The sequence below is a fragment of the Cynocephalus volans genome, chromosome X, assembly GCF_027409185.1.
Source record: "Cynocephalus volans isolate mCynVol1 chromosome X, mCynVol1.pri, whole genome shotgun sequence".
NCBI lineage: Eukaryota > Metazoa > Chordata > Mammalia > Dermoptera > Cynocephalidae > Cynocephalus > Cynocephalus volans.
Window position 1 is genome coordinate 152441813 of NC_084478.1, and position 21827 is coordinate 152463639.

At 43.2% G+C, this 21827-nt stretch overlaps 1 protein-coding gene across 2 annotated transcripts; it reads left to right on the top strand.

Annotated features, from left to right (window-relative positions):
* Positions 1 to 1988: 1988 nt before the first annotated feature.
* Positions 1989 to 12394, top strand: ZIC3 (Zic family member 3). 2 transcript variants are annotated; one of them, XM_063084309.1, is made up of 3 exons: positions 1989 to 3048; positions 4167 to 4330; positions 12245 to 12394. In XM_063084309.1, the coding sequence occupies exons 1-3, from the start codon at positions 1989 to 1991 to the stop codon at positions 12392 to 12394; spliced, it is 1374 nt and encodes a 457-aa protein (XP_062940379.1). The 2 variants fall into 2 exon arrangements, with proteins under 2 accessions (XP_062940379.1, XP_062940378.1); XM_063084308.1 differs by lacking the exon at positions 12245 to 12394 and adding an exon at positions 5136 to 5315.
* Positions 12395 to 21827: the final 9433 nt, after the last annotated feature.

Genomic DNA, 21827 nt, shown 5'->3' on the forward strand with positions numbered 1-21827 from the left:
TTTGCAAATGCCTTGTCAGACAAAAAATGAGAGAATTTATAGCTTTGTCTGAACCTGGTCATTATGTCCAGAAAGACCTTGCACCAGACAAAAGGGGGGAGGGCGACTCGCATACACACCCCTAGAAAGTAAATCCTTAAGGAGTATGCAGTTCCCGAGGTCACTATGTGCTTATCCGGGTAGGAATAGAAGAGAGCAAAGCCATGGCTGTTCAGAGGATAGAAAATTTCATCACGTAGTCCTCATGCCTGCCCCCCACCCCGCCACTTTTGCGTTTGAAAATGTTGACAATTCAAAGCTGATTGGCCCAGTGAGTTGGAAAATACACGGATGACTGTGTGCCTAGTGTGTTTACTATGTGTTTAGTGTGTTGTGTGTGTGTTTTGCGTACACGGGTGAAATGTGTTCTGTGCATGTTTAGTATTTGTGCGTGTATTTACTCTATTATATGTTTAGTTGTGTGCCTGTTTACTCTGTGTAGTTTGTTGTTACTGTGTTGTGTGTGCTTACTATGTTGTGTGTGTTTAGTGTGTAGTGCGTGTTTCAGGCAGTGTGCTTGTGTTTGTGTTGCGTTCGTGTTTCCTGCTGTGCGCTTGTTTTTATTATGTTGTATATGTTTGCTGTGTTGTGTCTGGTATGTCACTGACGGGGGGGGGGGGTCGGGCAACGGTGAGTACAGCCGCTACTCACAAACTAAAGGGTCAACGCTTGGCTTAGACGGAAGTAAGGGAGACTGGCTCTAATTGTAATCGTTTCCTCTTGTTTGGGCCTTGGACGACTGCAGGCGGCTTGGGACACAGACGGCGAGCTGGCCCGGCCTAAGCCCGGGGTCTTCGGGCCATCGGGACTCGCAGTGGCGTGTGGGGTGGACATAACGGCTGAGCCCGGAGCGCGAAACCGCTGCGCTCACTCCGGGATCTGTGTCCCGCGGCTGCCGAGGGAGCGCGTTCTCAAGATTGTGAGGCGACCGGGGCCCAAGCGAGAGTGGACATCGAGCGCCGCGCCTTCTCCGTCGGTGCGGCGGTGGGAACGATCCTCACGGGGACAAGAGTTTCTTTGGCCAAAGCGGGTAAAGAGCGCGCGAGGGGTGCTTGCCCTATTTGAGCCGGGGGGAGGACGGAGAAGGGCCCGGCTCCGCCCCGTCGCTTGCCGGCGCGAGCCTGGCCCCAGTTCCCCGCAGCCGCGCAAGCCGTGCGGAGCCCACTCGCGGTCGCCCGGCCACCGCCGCCTCACCTGCCAGGCGCCCGGCAACTGCCCAATCAGCGGCGGTCGCTCGGCCGCGGCTGCCATGTTCCCCGCTCCGCGCTGCCAATCAATGTGGAGGCGGCCAATGGGCGGTGAAGCCGGGGGTCAGGTGACCGCGAGCCAGCTGGCTCCCCATTGGCGCGCGCCGCGCGGCCTCCCGCTCGGTTTATGTGCGAGGAGTGAGTGATTGACTTTATCAGTCCAAGGACATTACTCTGGAGGCGAAGAGGCTGGGACTCGCACGGCGAGCGGCGAGGATCGAGCCTGTCTGCTACCCGCTGCCCGCCCGCCGGCTGCGAGCCGGCTCCGCCACTGGGTGCAGCCCAGCCGGGAGGCCGGTACTCGGGGAGCCTCCTGGCCCCGCGGTTCTGCGCTCTCGGGGAGCCGAGGGGTGCCCCGGACAGGACTGGCGAACTCCGCCCTCCACTTATTATCTTGCTTATTTTTCTTTGTGCGCGCCTATGAGTTTGTTAAGCCAGATCTAGTCCCAGAATCTTTCCTTCTCCCTCCTCCTTTTTCCCCCTCCCTCCCCCTTCCCCGCTCCTTCTCCCCCCACCCTCCCCAATCCCTCTGCAGGAGACTTTCGCAGCGACGGAAAGTTGCAGTCCCTGGTAGCGCCTTGGGGGTCTCCCGGCAGTGTCCAGCCGCCGCTACCCCTCTCCGACTACGGCACTTCTGAGATCTCCTTCGCCGGAACCCTCGCTCACTTCAGCCGGATCGCCTGTGCCCAAAACGCCCCACCCATGACGATGCTCCTTGACGGAGGCCCGCAGTTCCCCGGGCTGGGAGTGGGCAGCTTCGGCGCGCCGCGCCACCACGAGATGCCCAACCGTGAGCCGGCGGGCATGGGGTTGAATCCCTTCGGGGACTCAACCCACGCCGCCGCCGCCGCCGCCGCTGCCGCTGCCTTCAAGCTGAGCCCGGCCGCGGCGCACGATCTGTCTTCGGGCCAGAGCTCGGCGTTCACGCCGCAAGGTTCGGGCTACGCCAACGCCCTGGGCCACCATCACCACCACCATCACCATCATCACCACGCCAGCCAGGTGCCCAGTTACGGCGGCGCTGCCTCGGCCGCCTTCAACTCCACGCGCGACTTTCTGTTCCGCCAGCGCGGCTCCGGGCTCAGCGAGGCAGCCTCGGGTGGCGGGCAGCACGGGCTCTTCGCTGGCTCGGCGAGCAGCTTACACGCTCCAGCTGGCATTCCCGAGCCCCCAGGCTACTTGCTCTTTCCCGGGCTGCATGAGCAGGGCGCTGGGCACCCGTCGCCCACTGGGCACGTGGAGAACAACCAGGTCCACTTGGGGCTGCGCGGGGAGCTATTCGGCCGTGCTGAGCCATACCGCCCGGTGGCCAGCCCGCGCACGGACCCATACACGGCCGGCGCGCAGTTCCCCAACTACAGCCCCATGAACATGAACATGGGCGTGAACGTTGCGGCCCACCACGGGCCCGGCGCCTTCTTCCGTTATATGAGGCAGCCCATAAAGCAGGAGCTGTCGTGCAAGTGGATCGACGAGGGTCAGATGAGCCGGCCCAAGAAGAGCTGCGACCGGACCTTCAGCACCATGCACGAGCTGGTGACGCATGTCACCATGGAGCATGTGGGGGGCCCGGAGCAGAACAACCACGTCTGCTACTGGGAGGAGTGCCCCCGCGAGGGCAAGTCCTTCAAGGCGAAGTACAAACTGGTCAACCACATCCGAGTGCACACGGGCGAGAAGCCCTTCCCATGCCCCTTCCCGGGCTGCGGGAAGATCTTCGCCCGCTCTGAAAACCTCAAGATCCACAAGAGGACCCACACAGGTAAGGGGGAAGGCGGGAGGGCGCGGGGTTCACCGGAGGTATCCCGCCACGGGGAGGACTTACAGCGCGAGGAGGGGTGGCAGTCAAGGAGAGGGGCGGCACCCCGCCAAGGCCGTTCCGAAAAGAAGCGCTGTCAGTGCCCCTCCACCCCTCGCCCTCCCCTTCCTGCGGCGCTTTTACCCAGTTGTAACTTCCCGGGCAGGCGTCTCTGCAGTCTCAGGAACTAATTGGGACCTTCTCGCGCCCAGGAACAAACTGGCGCCGCCTCTTTTTGTCTCCCTTTCTGGATTACTATGAAGGGACTCCGATTGTGTTGAGAGCGTATTGCTTACAAGCGACTTAGCTCTCGGCACACATTCGAGGAAGGCAACCATAGAAATGCTAATGAAAACTAACTTTCGGTTACTTCCGCTCTTTTTTTACACTTGATTGGCACATCTCCTAATTAAATGACTGATACTTTTTTCAAACTATTTTTATTTGGAGTTCCAGGTTCAATTCAGTCCTCCGGGAGGAAAGCTAAAGTAAAAAAGGCACCACAGTTTCGTAGCTTGTTCAGAACATCTTGTAAAACTGTCTGGAGCCCCTGGATTTATACAGTTTTCTCCTTTCGAACATTAAGTACGACTACCCAGGCTTTTAAATACTGGGCTTAGGAAAACCACTGTATTTGAGAGAGGCAAATTAAAATGTACAAAGAAGGGGCTGAACAGAATTGTCCTGTCCTGGGCCCATTGTCCCGCTGGGCTCCATTACGTCGCCGAGGTAGCGGCGGAACGTGGCCGCGCGTTGGAAGCCGGTGGGCCGGGTAGGGTGGATCCACAACTTAGAGGAAACTTCGGAGAAACAAGGGACTTTCCTGTCCCGCGAGAACAAAGGGATGGTCGGGTTCTGGGCCGGCCCTGACCCACCCCGCCGCGGACCACCACTGCCTAACCCAGCGGGATCAACCAACGGTCTCTATTTTTTCTCCAGGGAAAAGAGAAGCCGCGGCCGCCCCCAGTCGGCGCTCCCTCTCCGGGAAGACCGCCAGGAGCTCAGTCCCCAGCTGCTTGGCTCTGGGAAAAGCTCCCGGTCCTGACCATGCTTTCTTCCCTTTGCGTTTTTGCCTTTTGCAGGTGAGAAACCTTTCAAATGTGAATTTGAAGGCTGTGACAGACGCTTTGCCAACAGCAGCGACCGCAAGAAGCACATGCATGTGCACACCTCGGACAAGCCCTATATCTGCAAAGTGTGCGACAAGTCCTACACGCACCCGAGCTCCCTGCGCAAACACATGAAGGTAATTACCTCTTTATTAGCGGTCGGCGGTTTGTAAACCCACTGCCCGACACCGGGCCGCGGAACGGAAGCGCCCGCGCTGCCAACCCTCTATCCTTCACGTTAAATCCGATTTGCTCCAGCGGTGACACCTTGAACCCATTTGGGGGGCCCGGGGGGCGGGGGGCGGGTGAGCAGCGTTGGGAGGGGGAGGGAGCGGTGGCACTCGGTTGTTTACTGGGAAGCTCTAGCCGAGCTCGCCAGGGCTTGAAGCTGCAGTTGCCGCCTCTTTCCTGCTCAGCCCGCGGTGGGAACTGAGTGGCCGCGCCGAACCCGGGGATGGGTGGTTCATTTGCTCTTCGGCTTCCAATAAAACAATAGGGCCGAGGAGCGCAGTCCTATTCACACACATCTGCCTGGGACTTTGCAGCACCTGGGGCCCCTGTGCCACCCATCTCTGTACCTGCTTTCCCAAGCCGCGAAGGGCTTGGTGAAACCTGGGCCCGGGGTGAGTATTTTATAGGGCCCCACGGAGTAACTGCTTACCTTCCTCCATGCTCGGAGAAAGGATTTTTGAAGTAGTATAACTAAAACGGAGTACTTTATTCTTTTCCCATAATGCCAGCTCTTAGGGCCCAAACTGGTTTTTTGCGAACATCTCCGGGTTTTCTAGACATCGGTAATATGGAAATTAAAACAAAACAACATTTATCTTTTAAGTGGGTCACTGGGCGGTCTTGCTCTTACAGTGCTCGAATTCTGCTCTTGTTTTTGCTTGCACATTGCCAGTTGGAATTATATTCATAATATATACATGTTAATTTTAGGTTCATGAATCTCAAGGGTCAGATTCCTCCCCTGCTGCCAGTTCAGGCTATGAATCTTCCACTCCACCCGCTATAGCTTCTGCAAACAGTAAAGATACCACTAAAACCCCTTCTGCAGTTCAATCTAGCACCAGCCACAACCCTGGACTTCCTCCCAATTTTAACGAATGGTACGTCTGAGGACAAACACAAACACAAACCCTGTTAACCATAGAATGGACCAAATGTATTTTAAAAAGAAAACTGAGACCAATCAGATGGAAATGGAGTTTTAAGGCAAGAGGCCATATATAGGGCTACATCTTGTTAATTGCAATTGTCCAGGAAGGTTTGAACGGGCAAGATCCAAAAGTAGCCATGCCTTTTTCTCAGGATTAGAAAATATGTTTTGGCATTTGAAGGATTTTTTACAAAATCTTTTCACTGCTTTTTTTTCTCCCCTTCCTCTTGCTCTCTGCACACCCCATTCCTAAACTCCTTCAATTCATTTTAACACTTGTCCTGTTTGTTGAGAGGAAGTTATAGAAGGCTTGTTGGTGGTGGTGATGTTACACTGATGGAAACTCTTCTTCGCCTTAGTGGTGATTGTTTAAACTCTCACAGTCTTAAACGTTGCCAAAGTCCTGTTATGTCTTGAACTTTTCCTCAAAGCATTACACTTGTGAATGTATTTTTGTCTAATGGGGTCGAAACTTGTTCAGTATTTTTTCAGGCTGAGGATGTGATGTTACTCTACACAGATTGTGACGTTTAGTATACAGTTGCCTTTTGTAATAACTTTTTTTTTGTAAATACATATCCATTGATGCCATATTTATCGTTTGTAATTTAATTATTGCTACAAGTGCCGGGAACTGAACAATATTTATGGATAAATGTTTTCTAACAAATTCTGTACAGCTTTTGATTATAACTGCTTTAGCATTAAAAATTTATTGTTTTGAAAGAACACAATTTACAATTTTTGAACCACTGACTTTCTCTTGTTTTGTAACAGCCTCCTTCTACAAAGAGGAGATGTGAGCAAATTAAATCTTGTTTGATGGTATTTATAACTCACTCAGATCCCTTTTTTAATTGTTAAATTATTTTTCTATTGCAGTATAGATTCCTTACAGTGTCAGTTTCCATCTGGGAAGACTCTCCTTTCTTTATCTCTAGCTCAGATGGTTGTTTAACTGCGAGTTTAAATGTGTTTGTCCTGGATTTTCGGCATGCAAATCAAATATTACTGATCAATTCAGTTAGTGGCCATGACATCTCAATCTTGTACTTCAAAGACTGAGAAGCTGGATTTAATCATCCCTGCCCTACATATATAAACATAAGGTAACTTAATGAGTTTTATGTCCCTTAGTTCTTTATTACCTTACATAAAAATGAAAATTGTGGCAGGATGCATGTCTGTCTGTTCTATCTAGAGATCACCCATATACTTATATATGTTTGTATCTATGACTTATCTAATCTGCCTATCAAATCTATCAAGCTATCTATATATTTTCAAAGGATAGCATATGTCTGGAACAGTAGTGACGAGTAAGGCCAGTTGAGCAGTGCTTACTTATGGTTAAAGTGCTTCTTAAAATATCCAGAGTCCATTTACAATTTTGGAAAGCAAAGGCTGATTTGTTTGCTGTATATAGTTAAATTCATAATTACCACAATTATCCATAACATATATATAGCGGTGTAATAACTGCAGCAGTTCTGAAATGATACTATGGAAAAAAAGCATTTGCAAAATATGTATTTTTAAAGTTCATGGTTTGTAGGCAAAGATGTTAAGAGCATTGTTTCCATTAAAATCAATAATAATGAAAAACGGTTGTTTGCTTTGTGATAAAATGTTAACCATCCATTTAATCTTCAGTGAAGCAACTCGTTTGGACAAACAGTTCTTTTACAATGGTTATGGAAAAGAAACTGATTACTATTTGGGGGGGTTGGAGTGGGTAGAGTGTTGAGACCTTTTTTATAAAGGTGCTGTTTATTATTAAGAGCCCAGTCTCTGCATGAATAACAGAAAGGTGGAGATAAGAAATTGTAAAGTATTTAGAAATGTAATGAATAGGCTTAAGTGCCTCTTTAAGGGGCAATGCTCTAGGATTTTTGGTGGCAGTCAATTTCGTATTATATATAATCATTTGCAATTTTACAATTTTGTTTGTTCTTTTTGAAGAAATAAAGTCTTGGCACATCTTATATATGTTATAACATTTTTTTATTTGGTGCCTTTTTTTTTTAATGTTCAAATAAATCAACCTTAAATTGAAATGCTTACAGGACTTCTGATGATTAAAAGAAACTTTGATTCCTTGGGTACAGTTGAAGCAATCTATTTTAAGTTATCTACTGATCTTTATCAACAGACAATTATTGACAGTTTCTAGTTGCAAATTGCTTTGGAGGCAATTATTTTGTTATTGGAGAATGGGGTCTTTTGTACTTTTCTCCAACAATATCCCAGCCTGAATGCCATGAACAGAGACTGGGATGACTACACATGTGATGAGCAGGTAACCTGGGCAGTCTACCACTCCCAACCTAGACATTCCAATCTTGACCTTGACATTGAGGGTGCTGGACCAGATCTCTATTTCAGGATTCTTCATTTCAAACCAGGGACCATTTTAAATGTTCAGCAACTTTCAAAAAGTGCATATTCATAAGACTAGCTTTAAATGTATTCCATTGTGAAGTCAAAATAGTGTGTTTTTCTTCTGAAATATACAATGAACTTTGACAATTTACTGTTTTCTCCATGAGTTCCCTCCCCCACCCCCAACCTAACTAACCTTAAATGAGCTATGGGTTGGGTGCAAGATTCATTCAGATACTCGTTTTCCTTACCCCGCCCCCCCCTTCAATATATTAAATATCTCCCTAGGAGACAAAGAAGAGTTTGATCTTTTCTTGGTGGCTTGAAATTCCACCATAAAATTTTACAGAACAGCATTGTTGGTGTCCTAAGAGGGGAAGATGCCAATTAGTAACAAGGATGATAACCAATATTATGAGAACATAAAAGCTTTGCCCCTCCACATGATTACCTCTAATTTGGGTGTAGCATCATTACTTCTCAAATTGTGTCTTCTGCCCTTGTCATTGTGGCAAAAGAATATCTATTTTTATAGAAAACTTTTCAGATTTTCTTCTTCCTGTAATCTGGTTCTGGGAGTGCACACTTACACTCTTGAATTTTCAGTAAATAACCTTAGAGAATAAACACTCCCCCCCCCCCAAAAAAAACCCCAAATCATAACTGCTCAAGCCTGAAGTCCAGGCTAGGCTCCTTGTAATCTACTTGCTATTTTTCTTCTTGCACCTGGTAAGACCTTTGTTACAAGTCCATTATCTTTTTGAAAATGGGTGATTTAGCATAAGAAGATTCCCACTGTTAGGTGGGGAAAGGGGAGGTGGCAATTTCCACGCAAGACAGAAGTTTGGCCTTTATCCAGTTTCGAAGGTTAAAGATCAGGATCCAGGCAGTCGGTCTTGGCTACTGGGAAGGCTGGAGACAGTGAGCAGGGACCTCCTCTCACGAAGCCTCCCAGGAAAGTTGGTGTGTTCGGGACTTCATCGCCCCTCCCCCTCTCTCCGCCTGATGTCTCTTTGCTTCTTCGCCCCTGGCTCCCGTTCCCCTTCTTAAAACAAACGAGGAAAGTCTAAGGGCCTCTTAACACGTAAGTTCCTGAAAGGATCGCCACCGGCGAGCCCAACCCTTTAAGAGAGTGTTCTCCTGGCACCTCGGCTAGTATTCTCTCCCGGGAGTCCGGCCTTCGAGACCCAAATCTCCAGTCGGGCTTTGGCCAGGCGTTTCGGAAGTCCTCAGGCCCCTCGTCACGGCGCCCAGGGTCTCTGTCCACACACCAAGATCTTGCAAGTCCCCTTCGAGGCTCAGGCCGGGGGGAGGGGACCTCATTTCCTAGGGTCAATTTTCTCGCGGTCTCTGCCCGCTGACCCTTTGACCTCCACCTACAGGGCCCTTGGCGGCCGTAAGCCGGCGGTCGCCCGGGCTCCGAGGACGCTTCGCGCCCCATCGCCTCCCGGCCTCATTAGGCCAGCGGGGCTGTAAAGCAGGAATCAGCCGCTGCCTAATCCGGACCCGGGGTCAATACGAGCCCAAACAATGGTGAGCTCCAAAGGCCACTGCGTAGCGCTGGCCGCAAACTTTGTGTTCAATTCATTTCTCTGAAACGGTGGGAGGGGGACCGGTTGGGGTGGGGAGGGAGGTGCTCGGCCACCCGAAGGCCACTAGAAGCTCCCGGGGCTCATCAGTGAGCGTCCTCTCGCTTGGCCCTCCGGTTTCTTCGCAGCGCCAGAGATGGAGGGGGCGGCCGGCGCGGGGGCGGCCCCCGCGCCGGGAACACACTTTGAAGTGGGTTTTTAGCGCGCACGTGTGAGAGCCGGGCCAGGGCCGGAGCGGGGACCCGCTGGGAGGAAAGAGGAGGCTCCGGCCTGGGCCCCAACCCCTCCCCCGCTCCCTGGGGCTCCGGCCTTTTCAAGCCGCGGCCGGGGCCCGCATCCGTCCCCTCCCCACACCGCTCCCGCGCCGTTCCGCGCGCAGGCGCACACCCCGCAGCCGTCGAGTCGGATTTTGCTGCGAGGCGGTGAGGGGGAGAGTTGAATGCCGCTTTCCAGCGCCGCGGCCTCGGCTGAGCCGGGAGGGAGGGGAAGGAGAGAAGAGGGATGTGGGAAGGGGGATTGGTTTTGGGGCGGCTCTCGAGTCGTGAACATGGCGGCCGGATGCGAACCCCCGCGGAGCGCCGCACAGCGCAGACCACGGGCTGCCGAACGGTTGTGTGGCTTCAACTCCCTTGTTATTCCTCAGCTCTGGGCGCCTCGCGGGAAAATGTAGGTCGTGGCGGTGGAACGCAAAACTGTTAAAAAACGGAAGCAGAGAAGTTCTTCCTGGGCATGCTCGTGGGCCGTTGGCGTGCCCTTCTGGGGGGTGACGTTCCCAGGGGACGTGGACATAAACCGGCCAGAGGCCGCCTCACCCTTTTGAGCCGACTTAAAACATTTCCTCCTGGTTCTCTTGGGTGGGGGATGCCATTTCGAGGTATCGTGCACTGGTCGGAAATCCACAGGACCTCCGAGTCTCTAAGATGCCCGAGTGGACACTATGTTCCCCTCGCAGGACAAAAGCGGAGCCCGTGAGGAGGGGAGCATGCAGGCACCATTTCCAAATAAAATGCCCGGCTTTGTCAACAGACATGTACCATTGCGAGTTTGAACCCTGCACGTTGCCCAGGCCCCGTTTTCTGCATATCTCATTTAAACGTGAGCCTATGAAAATTGTCACTGTCCTAGCTTTTGTGTGTGTCATCACAGCTGGTGGTCTTAGGTTAAGCAGGAGGGGGGGGGAAGGCCACAATTCCAAAAACTCTAATTCAAATTTTGCTTAAATGTCGTAATGCTGGCGGGTGAAAGAAGAACCCCTGGTAACTCTGGGATCTCCAGTTCGTGTTTTCTCCGCGAAAAAATGCTGCGGATTTACCTTCAGATGTGTCTTTCGTGAGAGAGAGAAAAAATGAGATAAATAAATGTAGTTATTGACCCCCAGCTCCTCTAGGAAAATAAGCGGCACAGACTCTTCCAGGTTGCGTCTTCGTGGAGACCAACAGCCAAACGAAAGAGCAGCCCTCTTGGGGTTGCCCAGTGTCAAGTATTTAGATTTTTGAAGGTGTGGGACAGTTCTCGTGGGCCACTTTGGGAAGGGCCCCAGGTGGGTGGGCAGGTCATTAGCGAGGCTGACCCAGATCTGGGGGGAAATCTGCAAAACAGTGCCTTTATCTGCAGAGAACAATTGTAAGGGGTTGTCTTTCCTCCTTTTCAGTGCACAAAGACAGCTTTGGAGCAAGAATTTGGAATATGCATTTAAGTTGTGCTTTGCATTGGAAACCCCTGGGCAATTAAAATAAGCATGCCCTGTAGTATTTTGTCCCTTTCTTATGTGTGATTCCTGCAAGTCAAAGGAACAGGGGCTGGAGCTTCTTCAGCAGTTTGGAAACTTGTTTTGAAATTGCCACCAAATCGATTTTTTTTCTCTCTTCTGTGGGTGAAGTTTCCTTCCCAGGCTCAGCCACTACCCCACACCCCCTCACTGGAATATTGTATTGACGTCTTTGAGAGATCAAAGGAAGCAAAAGGTGCTTGCTGTATACTTTATTTTTCCAGGCTGTAGTTTGAACCCTGAGGTCTGAGTTTTTTCCTGGTTAAATGTCTTGGCACCAAGAATGTGGAAAATAAAAAGTTCATTAACTTGAACAAGCTTTAGCCAATTGTTAGACAAGGGTTTGTCCCTTTAAGAACTAGAGTCCAGAGTGTCTCCTAAATTGACTTTAAAATCAAGCTAAAATGCATTGATGAACTGTTTCCCCTGGATACCTGCGGTGTTCTTTGGGTCATTTGGTATGGTAAAACTGGATGGTTTTCATAGGATTAAGTGATGAATTTCTTTAAAACTGGGCAAGTGATAAATTGGTACAGCTCTCATATTTGTTTGAATGACGATTCCAAAGGGCACTGCTTCTCTCGCTGAGGTTTGGTTTCTGTCATAACTTGAAATTTGTAGCTTGCAAAACACTGTTTTCAGGAAGCATTTAAAGGAGGGAGTGTTCAGAACACTTGGACTAATGGTAACTTTTAACAAGGGAGCATAAACACTTTGAATATTAGAGAAACTCCTGTTTCAAAAAAATCTGTCAAAGCTAAAGAAAATATCTTTTTTAAAAAGTATCTAACAAACCAAACAATTTTGTATATTTTTAATCTGATGACTGTTCAACCTGTTTACTAATCTAATGAATGGAGAGAAATGTATGTAGTCTTTACAGTAATTATAAAAATAGCTTTCAAAAGATGGCAAGTTTATAATATTTGATCTCTAATACGGTATATATGTTGTCTAATGTACTTTATTAACATACAATCTAAGTAAAGACTATTTGAACTTAAGGTATTAAAAATAAAGATTTCATCATGTTTTATTACAAACTAGCATTTAAAACAACACATCCATGTAACATTTTATAACATCTTTCTAAGAGAAAATGTGGCCTGTTTTGACCTGTCTTGCAGTTCACTTTTTGTTTTTTTGCCAGTGTTGTCCTGCTTGGTATCCGGGACAGTCTCTAATTCCTGATGAAGAACTTGGTACTGACGTTGGTATGCAGCAGCCTGCCCTCCATAACACTACCTATCCTAAATGCAGGGTTAATGCCGAACCTACTGTGCAAGAAATGATTTACTGATGAGGTTTCAAAGAAAACCACATCAATTTGGATGTCTGTTACCTTGAAGTGATCATTTTAAGAGTAGTAGCTTATTCTCTAGGTATAAAAAGACTATTTTCTTCTTTTGGTGTATTTCATTCTGTGCTGAGCAATCATTTGTGAAATGAGAAAGCAACAAAGTCCCCTCCCCCCAATTTGGCCTAATTCGTAATTCAGTATGCATTATCTCATGCATTGTGGGACTTTGTTGAAAATCTTTTTCAAATGTCTGCATTCCACATGTAGAACTAAAGTGTTTAAAACTAGAAACATGAATGCTTGTTTTGTTAATTCACATGTTTGTCTTCAAAAAGCAATACCCAGGATCCCCAGAATTGTTATTTGACTTAAATAAAACTATTTAAATTATTTTTGTGATTGTTTTATTACAATGACAACTATAGCCCCTAAATAACCTTGAATAACCTGTTGAATTGGGAAAATTTATATTCTATTCACATTTTCCATAGTATAGTTGGGATTTCACCAAGCAATAAATTTAGGGGATAGGGGATACTGAACAAACCCCAACTGTTTTGAGCTCATAGTGTTTTCCTGGAGGGGCTCAGGGTTAGGTGCTAGAGAGGTCGAAGGAAGAATTCAGATTCAACGACTGGGGTGATTAGAAGGAAGGAATGGAGGTAGGAGTTTGGAGGAAAAAGAGGAACATTTGAACACCACTATTTGGATGAGAAAGAGAGGGAAAGATAAAGCTGAAGATGACCTCAAAGGTGAAAAGAGGGTCTCTATGGAATCCAGAGAGGAAACATTGCGACATTACATTATATTATAATATGCGTATATTATTCAGAAGCTCTGAAGTGGTCTTTGGGGCAGACAACTTGGCAACCATTGATTAGAACACTTATAGAATCATGGAATATAGGTGTTATTAAAACACAAGTTGTCTTTAATTAACTGTAGTGTTAGAGAAGATGAAGGCACTTCAGAGAAATTCTTCGAACTCCAGATACTTGATTCTTCATTTTAAGTTTAACATCTGTAATCTAATGTAATCTGTGAATTTCATGGCCATCATTCTATTTATTTGGCGTGGTTATGCCATGATAAAGTATTATAAAATTGCAGCTTGATAGTGTATTGCTATTGGTTCTTTAGATCCAGTTTTATTAAAATTTCTGGTAAGAGATTGATGATATTGTAATTTTTAAGTAGTGGGAAAAATGCTCATTTCTCTCTGATTCCTGTTGTTCCTTTACATCAAGAATAGGATAATAGGCCAGTCAAGAAAGTCTAACACTTGACATTTTTGTATCCCCCATATCAAAGTTGCTGGAATTTTTGTGTTCTATTTTTGTTTTTAAGATCAAGAACTATGTTTTTTCAGACATGCAGTGGCGTATTATAATGGGATTGTTGAAAAAGCCTTTGGAAAGGTAAACTACAAAGTTGTGCATGAGCCAGCTGCACTGTGATGATAATACCTCCTAGGGTTTTTCTAAGGACTAAACAAAAAAAGGTCCCTAAAGAGCCTGCCAGAGAGTAGTCCCTGAACAAATGTTAATTCCTTCTTTCCCTCTTGCAGGTAGTTATTGTTTTGATGATTTTGGGTAGTTTCCTATTTTTAATACGAGTATTATGCAATATTTTACTAAAAACAAAGTGGTTCGTATTGGGGTGAAAATTAATACAGTTCAGAAAATAGATGGAAATTTGGGGCATATAAGAAAGGCTGCATTTCATAAGCATAATCAGTAGATCAGCCATGTGGGTTTATGAACATAGCTATGAATATTTAAACACATAAAATTACAAGGTTATTAAATGCCTGTTGTTCATTATCTTCCAATGAATACACTTATTTTTAGATAAAAATAAGTTGTGTACTTAAAATCTGTAAACATGGTAATTTAATGGTTTACATTTAATTGGATAAAATTTTTAATTTAGTGAACTGCTTGATTCTTACATTAAAATTCGATGACAGTTTTACTGTGGGAAAGTTGATACTCACATGTAACAAAAGATTCGATCCTATGTCTTAAATTATTCAGTTTCCCCCTTCTAAATTTATGTTCGTATTATGCGGGTATTACTATAGAGTAAGGACACTGATGTTCTTGTTGGGCTTGGATGCTATCCCTGAAAGCAATTTCCAAAGAGGAGTCCCAAAATGTTTTGACTAATGTTAGCAATCCTTAGAATAAGTTTATGGACTCCCTAGATGACAGCTTCACTTGAGATAAAACAAAACAAACAACAGTCTTATTACTTTATAGCCATACTTTTATGTTTTAAAAGGTCCGCTGATTATTTTATTTTATGTTACTTAAATTGAGTCTTGACCCAGAGACAGTGTAGAAATGCTCTACTACAGCATTATGAAATTTTTTTTTCAGTCATAGGTCTATTTATGCAGTAAAGCAAAACAAAAACACCAACAGAGGTCTTCTCAGATGAGCTGTCTGAGTGGGAAGTGTTTCTTTCCTTTCCATTGATTTTGGGGACTTGGGGCTTCCCAGAGAGGCTGTATTGCTGAATGATAGTGGCTTTTGTATGGTGACCTGCAAGACTTTTCATTATTCTTTCTTCACTGGTTTGTTACCTGTTGTCTCTTTCTTTCTGACCCTCTCATATTTACCCTGCCCTATTAGACATGGAGGTCAGTGTGTAAAACTTATTTTGAGTCTTGGTTATTTGTTACCAAGTAAGAGCAAAGTTCTATTAGATGTCTGATTTCACAATGGATGTCTATTTGGTGCAGTGCTGTATACTACTCATAGCAAGAAGATCTTACAGGTGAGGTCTCTTCAGGGTCCTAAGGGTCAAGTCAATCAGCACAGGCTTTTCCTGTAGAACAGGGGACAAGAGAACACCCTCTTAGAGTCTCAGAGAAGTGTTGTCTTTTGTAGTACTTTCCTTAGGAAAAAAGTCTTTTTAAAAAGATTTTTAAAAAAATCAGGTCATTAGAAACTTCATTGGTGAAATGAGGAAAATGTTATTGCCAACAGTTCCCTCTGTAAATGTCACAGAGTCAACAATAGAAGGCTATTTGTGATAGGAATAAATAAGTGCATTTTAACATCCTAATATAAATCCACTGCATAGAAATTGTTTACAAATGATTCACTAATGTTACCTAGTCAGAACTTACACGGAAAAGCTAGCATTCATATCTCACCAACAGAGTATGTAATGGTTGGCCAGCTGATATCATTTCTTTGGAGACCTCAATCACTATCTTTCACAAAAAATATTTAGCCACATCGAGGTGTGGCTAAATATTGAGATCCCTTTTTTGTTGTTTTTGTTTTATCGTTTATGGCGGCTGGCCGGTATGTGGATCCGAACCCTTGACCTTGGTATTATAACAGTGTGCTGTAACCAACTGAGCTAAATGGACATCTTATTTGCTGTGGTGATAACCAAAAGCAGAAGGTGTTTCATTAACTTCTGACCAATGACATTAAATGAAGATGCTCAGTCGAGCAACATCAGTGATTTCAATTGACTCATCAATTGCCGGTATCTAGCTGCCATCATGTTTCACTTTGCTAACAAGCTGATATCCCACATCTGATGACAGCAATTCGGGTCCTTCAAACAAATGACATGTTTGATAAAGAAATCTTTTCAAAATCATTATGCACTTCAGCATTTGTCTTTTATTCTAGCATAGCATCTGTACATCTGTTCCATTAGGTGTCTCTTCCATGGTCATTTCTGAACCTTCCATGATGTTTGAGCCTGGTTTGCTGGTATCTCAGTAGGAAGTGAAGATTCTTCCTTTGAATGTTATGTTGTTGAACACTGAAACACAATCTTTGTGTCCAAAGTGCCAGATTTAGTCTTATGAATGAGACTGTGAGGGAAGAATTCTCATTCTCACAAGACTTTCTGATAGGAGAATATTGTGAAAGAAACTGAGTGAGGGATGGGAATGAAGTCCTAATTTAGGAAACACATTAAGGACATCTATTTTGTTGTCTTTGCTATGGGTTCTTGAAACTTTACACCACTTTTACAATGTTGTAAAGCTGCAGAGCATTAAGGCATCTCTGAACTGGTGAAATGAAAAATCACACTGTCCAACTGGTAAAAATGGATGCAATTCTTTTTTTGGTGAGCCCTGCTTAACTGCAGAATTTGCTTATATGCACAAAACGGAGGAAGTCTTAATCTCTAGTTTGCATGTTTCTGGATTGCATATATCTGGAACCATTAGATTCCTTTTAATTGCATATTGATTGATTGCATACTACAGCTATTTTAACACTGAATTTAAGCCCCAATGCTGCTGTTAACAGTGTAATCATTTTGGATAAGTGAATAGTTGGAATATAGCACTTGAAAATCAGAATGCAGGGAAATAATCACTTCTCTATTTTAGAAGAAAAATAGTCTAGAAATAACTTTTGAATTCATAAATAAAGCAGTATTGTTTTCTATTAGGCAAATATTAAAATACAAAATAAATTGTAGTTGTGTAATGCCAAATCTTGATGCACAATAAATATTTTATCAAACCTTTGCTTGCTTCTTTCAAGTGTTATAAATTGAGCATCCATATATAGTATAAATATGTTAATTAAAATCAAATCATTTTGAAAAGGTAATTGTGCATTTGTTTTTAATTTGCATTCATTTCTTTATATATATAGCCTCAAGCTTTTTTAAAATTTGTTTTGGTTGGGATTTGGAGATGTTTGATTCTGTAGCCTGCACGAATTGAAACTTATTTTGTGCATATGTGGTGTTCAATAAAGGACCTGTGGCTGTGTCTGCACATATACATTAGCTTATATTAAAAGTACCTGTTAACAGTAGTCTGTTATTCAAAATTAAAGTCTCTGGTAGAATCAGGAGAGAGCATTCCTTAGCTAAAATAGACAATGAAACCCATTTCTTCAGTGCTAGAAAAATGTTACAATTGCTGTGCTAAGTGTACAAGGTATAGGAGGAGTACTTCAAAAAGTTCATGGAAAATAGAATTAAAAAGATAATACGAATTTTTTCATGAAGTTTTTGAAGACTACTCCTATACCGAGTGACTTGAACTTTAGCCTCCAGCTTGTGTGGTTTGTAGGCCCAGTTTTCTTTTCTGATGTCATGGGCTTTTCCCTCTCTTAAACGGTTAAATCGGGTCAAAAAGTAAGGACTATTCCAGGAACTCTTAGTTTAAGCTTCGAAATATGCGTTGTCAGGCCAGGCTTTTACTACATTCCTCCTCGATTTCATTAGGCATTCTAAACTCAGAGGAGAACTATATCTAATCAAAGCCGAAACTCCAGTCATTTCAGAAAGCATTCAATATCAATCATGAAGTTATTGTGTATATTTAAACTGGTTAATTCATTAAATCAACTTAATGTTCTGGCATTGTGTAGAGATGACTGTGTTTATATGGACAAAATGAAGCAGAGAGTTAGGAAGTTATACAGATAGCTGGGTGTTAAAGAAAGTGTAAATTTTGCACCCACTGTGTGCCCGGCTTGACATAATGTCCACCAATAAATAAGTGTTAAATAAATAAATGAATAACTCAAAGTTTGTGTCCGTGGAATATACTGTGTAACTTCATTGCCATTTTATTTTTGCTTTTTAAGATATTTCCATAGAATTATGATGGTTACAGGTTAGTTTGCCCGATATGTGGGTTGAGGGTCACCTGTATCAAAATTTCTGGGACCCGGCTCAGATAAACAAAATCACACTTCTTATCAAAATGGCCTGGGGATCTTCCTTTTAAACAGTTGTTCCAGGTGAATCTGATAGATATGAAAGTTTTAAAACTACTGTTTTATATAGATAATGACAATTATTGAAACTCTTTACTACCAATTTGTTTATTTGTTCACCAGCGGTTTTTTGAACTCAGTTTATCAAAATGGCCTGCTCAATTAATAAACTCACTACACAGTGACTTTTGTCTGAGGCAATTATTATTATTTTTTTCCGGTGTGGACAATTGTCTCCGTTCTCTTTACTTAATTTTGCCAGTGTAGAACTGCCAAGCACTCAGAGACACACAGATGTAGATCTGAGGACAAACTAGTATCTACAAGCAGGGGGTAGAGTCCTCAGCATGTGTTTGTTTGATTTAACATTTAACATTTAACTTAAATGCAAAACGTAATAAGCCTTTTCTGTATTTCTAATCGTTTTCCATTTATTACGCCGAAAGTCCTCCTCCAAGTTTCTGCAGCTTTCTGTGTCAATGATCACAACATATTAAAAATGGTAACATTATAAATACTGTGCTGTCTTAAGAATTTCTAGCACTTCCTGAATCTGAAATTAATGCCCTTGCTTTTTCTGTAATGAGTAAGAAAAATAATTCTTTCGCCTTCCCTATACTTCTATTAGACAGACATTACAACAGCATTAGTTGGAAGAAAAAAGCCAATTCTAATGTTTACTTTTAGCCTTATGGTACTTAAGATTGTTTTTCTGTGATATTAAATACCTGTTTGAATGCAGCAAGCAGAGATCCTTAGTTCATCTGCATTTTCTAAGCAACAGGGTGCTTTCTGCTGAGTCTTTTCAATACTGGCAATTCCAACTAATAATGAGTTATGTTCCAAACTTTTCTTTTTAAATTTTAGCTGATTTTAAACTCACCATTTATTTATTCATAGAGTCAATGATAGTTAGGACTCCTGAACTAGACTACCTCACAGAAAGTTTGTTTTATTCTTCTTTATGTTAACTTTAACTCACAATATAGTCAGACAATGTTATCATAATAAAGTGTTTGGTGACTCAACTACAGATGCCAAAGGCACACCTTCCCCAGCTGTGCAGATAAAATGGGGGCAGTAATGGTAGAGATAGCAAAGTAGGAGACCACTCCCTCTTCTTCTGTAGCCCCCTCTTTCCTAATCTCCTTGGGGTTTGGGTGAGGCTGGGGAGAGCTCTAAAATTCTAGTGTGCCTTGAGCTGAGTTTCGGATGTAGAATCCAGCTTTTAACTGCAAGTAAGGAGTGGAAAAAGGGAGCAAATTGGCATATGTGTTGGTATTTGTAAGGCAAGGGCTTTGCAAGGCAGCATCTTCTCTTGTCAGAACCACCCCTGCTCCCCGCCTCGCTTTTTCTATTTTGCTTTGAAAAGCTGCCTCTTATCTCAGTTTAAAGCTTTGGTTTGCAAGTCAGATGTAAAGTAAACCAACTAAATCTACCCAAAGTTAGATAATCATGAAAGAGTGAAGGAAAAGTATTTTAGCAGTAATCAACTATTTTTCACTGTAAGAAAAAACCCAACTGTACCTTTGACTTAGTTTTTGTAAATTTGTTTTAGCAGTAACCAATTATTTTTCACTCCACAAAACAAAAACTGCATCCTCAACTTTGTGTTTGTATTTTCATCCTATGTGCTCTCCAAATGAGCACATTTTTTCCATGCAGCATGATAATTCATATCAATCCTCTTCTATCTTGAAGACAAACAATAATGTTTACGTAAATAGTGTTTGCAGAAACGAATTGTATAAAATCAGAAAGAGAGCCCTATTTTTGTCTGTGGCTTCTGGCTCTTTTAGTTCTTAAAAAAAGTTACCATTTCCTGAGAACTTTTTGAGTATATTATTTACTTAAATGTCGAGTTTGCTAAATTCAGCTCATCTAATAAAAGTAGCACAATCTATAACATTTTAGTTGCATGGTTCCTAATTTTAAGCTAATTCCCTAAATTTCCAGTTTCTTATACTTCTTTTGGTGCTGATTTTTGAGTTTTTCAATGTCAAATTTTCTACTAAAGGTGTCAAAACAATTTTTAGTAAAGCAAATAATAAAATGAATATAATAAATTTGCAATAAATTGCAATGAATTGTTGTTATTTAACTCCAAGAGAGCACAGGTATGACAAACCAAGACCTTTCTAATAGCTTTGGAACTCATCCTTAAATTCTTACATATTAAAAGATGCAACAGAAAGGCCACATTTGCAGGTTGCTGTTGTGAAATCTCGTCCCTTGGATTCTGGAGAAGATTAGGGAGGTAGCTGACTGCTAATACTGTGAACTGGTCCCCTTCTTAGTGGTGCTGCCTCTAAGTAGTTTTCACAGGCAGTTTGTGAACTTCCCTGGATTTTTAAAGACTCTCCTTATTGTTCCATAAAATGCAATTTCCTTTGTCTTTTCAGTTCCTTTTCTGCTGTTTTCAAAATAGGGCTTAAAAGTAAGATAAAAGGCCTGATACTTTCCATCATAAAAAGTTGTAATGACAGGTCTCACTAATTAAAGTGTAACAATGGGAAGATTAGCCTTTCAGTTGTCTTTGTGTTGAATCTATGCAGTATTTCAAAAGCCCTAACTCAGAACATGTTGGAGTACAACATCTTTAAAATATAAACATTCACACATGGGTTTGATTATAGTATGCACACCAAATAGAGGCACAGTACAGTAGGGCTTCCAGAATGCAGGAAAACAGGAAAATTTCCCATTTCAGTGCAAACTTTTTTAGTCCCAACCATTCTACTACTGAAATAGGAAAGACCACAGGGAGAGTTGGAAGGGCACACTGTGGAGCCAGCCGGGCCCTGTACTAAATATGAATGAGGAGGCATCCTTTAGATTTCTTGGTATCAGGGAAGTAAGTAGAGCATATGTGCTTTTTAATGCCTGCATTTCCTTCCCTCAATGGAAAAGAACATCTTCAACCCTGTATTAATAAAGTAATATTCCTTTCTTGTGGTTTCAATACCACAACAATGTGCCTAATTCATTATTAGAACATTAGTAATATCAAGGGACCAAATATTTGAAGCTATTGAAAGACATTTGATGTGCAAAACATGGTACATGGTGAGTCTTCGATATTGGGGTATCATGGGATAACGTTTTTCTGAATAACATCTAACAGTACACTTTTCTTGAAATGTAGACATAAAAATAATTGAAAGAGCTCTAAAAAAAAATCCAACTGGAGTAGAGCAGATGGTGAGGATCAAAGAGTGAGTAGGAGAAAAAATACTCATGTTCACAATAGGTTTCAAAAAAGTTTAATTTAGGAATGTAGATATTTTTAAATTAGTGATTAGGTCTTCATTAAGAAAAAAAAAATACATGCAATTATTTTCTTTGCTTTTTGTTTAAACTTCCAGGTTTGGGGCTTCCAGGTTATCTCAGGGTTCTATTCCTGTACTGGCTAGCCACCTAAATAAATAAATAAGTAAGTAAGTAAATAAGTAAAATAAACTTGCCGGTTTGGTCCAGATTTCTGACTTGAATATAAATTAAATATCTCTTATTTTCTGTAACACACTGCTTTAAAAAGAAGTTCCTGGTTCACACTTTGTCCTCTTAATTTCACTATTTTAGTCTTAGGCATTATTCAAGCTGAAGTGTCTGAATTAGACAAAAACATCGGACATGTTTTACTATATTTCATCCCTGAAGATATAATATTGTGGCTCAGCTCCAAGTTGAAATAATCACAATTCTAACCTTTA

Coding starts and splice junctions, on each gene's coding strand:
- ZIC3 (XM_063084308.1), top strand. CDS start 1,989: ATGACGATGCTCCTTGACGGAGGCCCGCAGTTCCCCGGGCTGGGAGTG. Junction 3,049..4,166: donor CCACAAGAGGACCCACACAG/GTAAGGGGGAAG, acceptor TGCCTTTTGCAG/GTGAGAAACCTTTCAAATGT. Junction 4,331..5,135: donor CCCTGCGCAAACACATGAAG/GTAATTACCTCT, acceptor TGTTAATTTTAG/GTTCATGAATCTCAAGGGTC.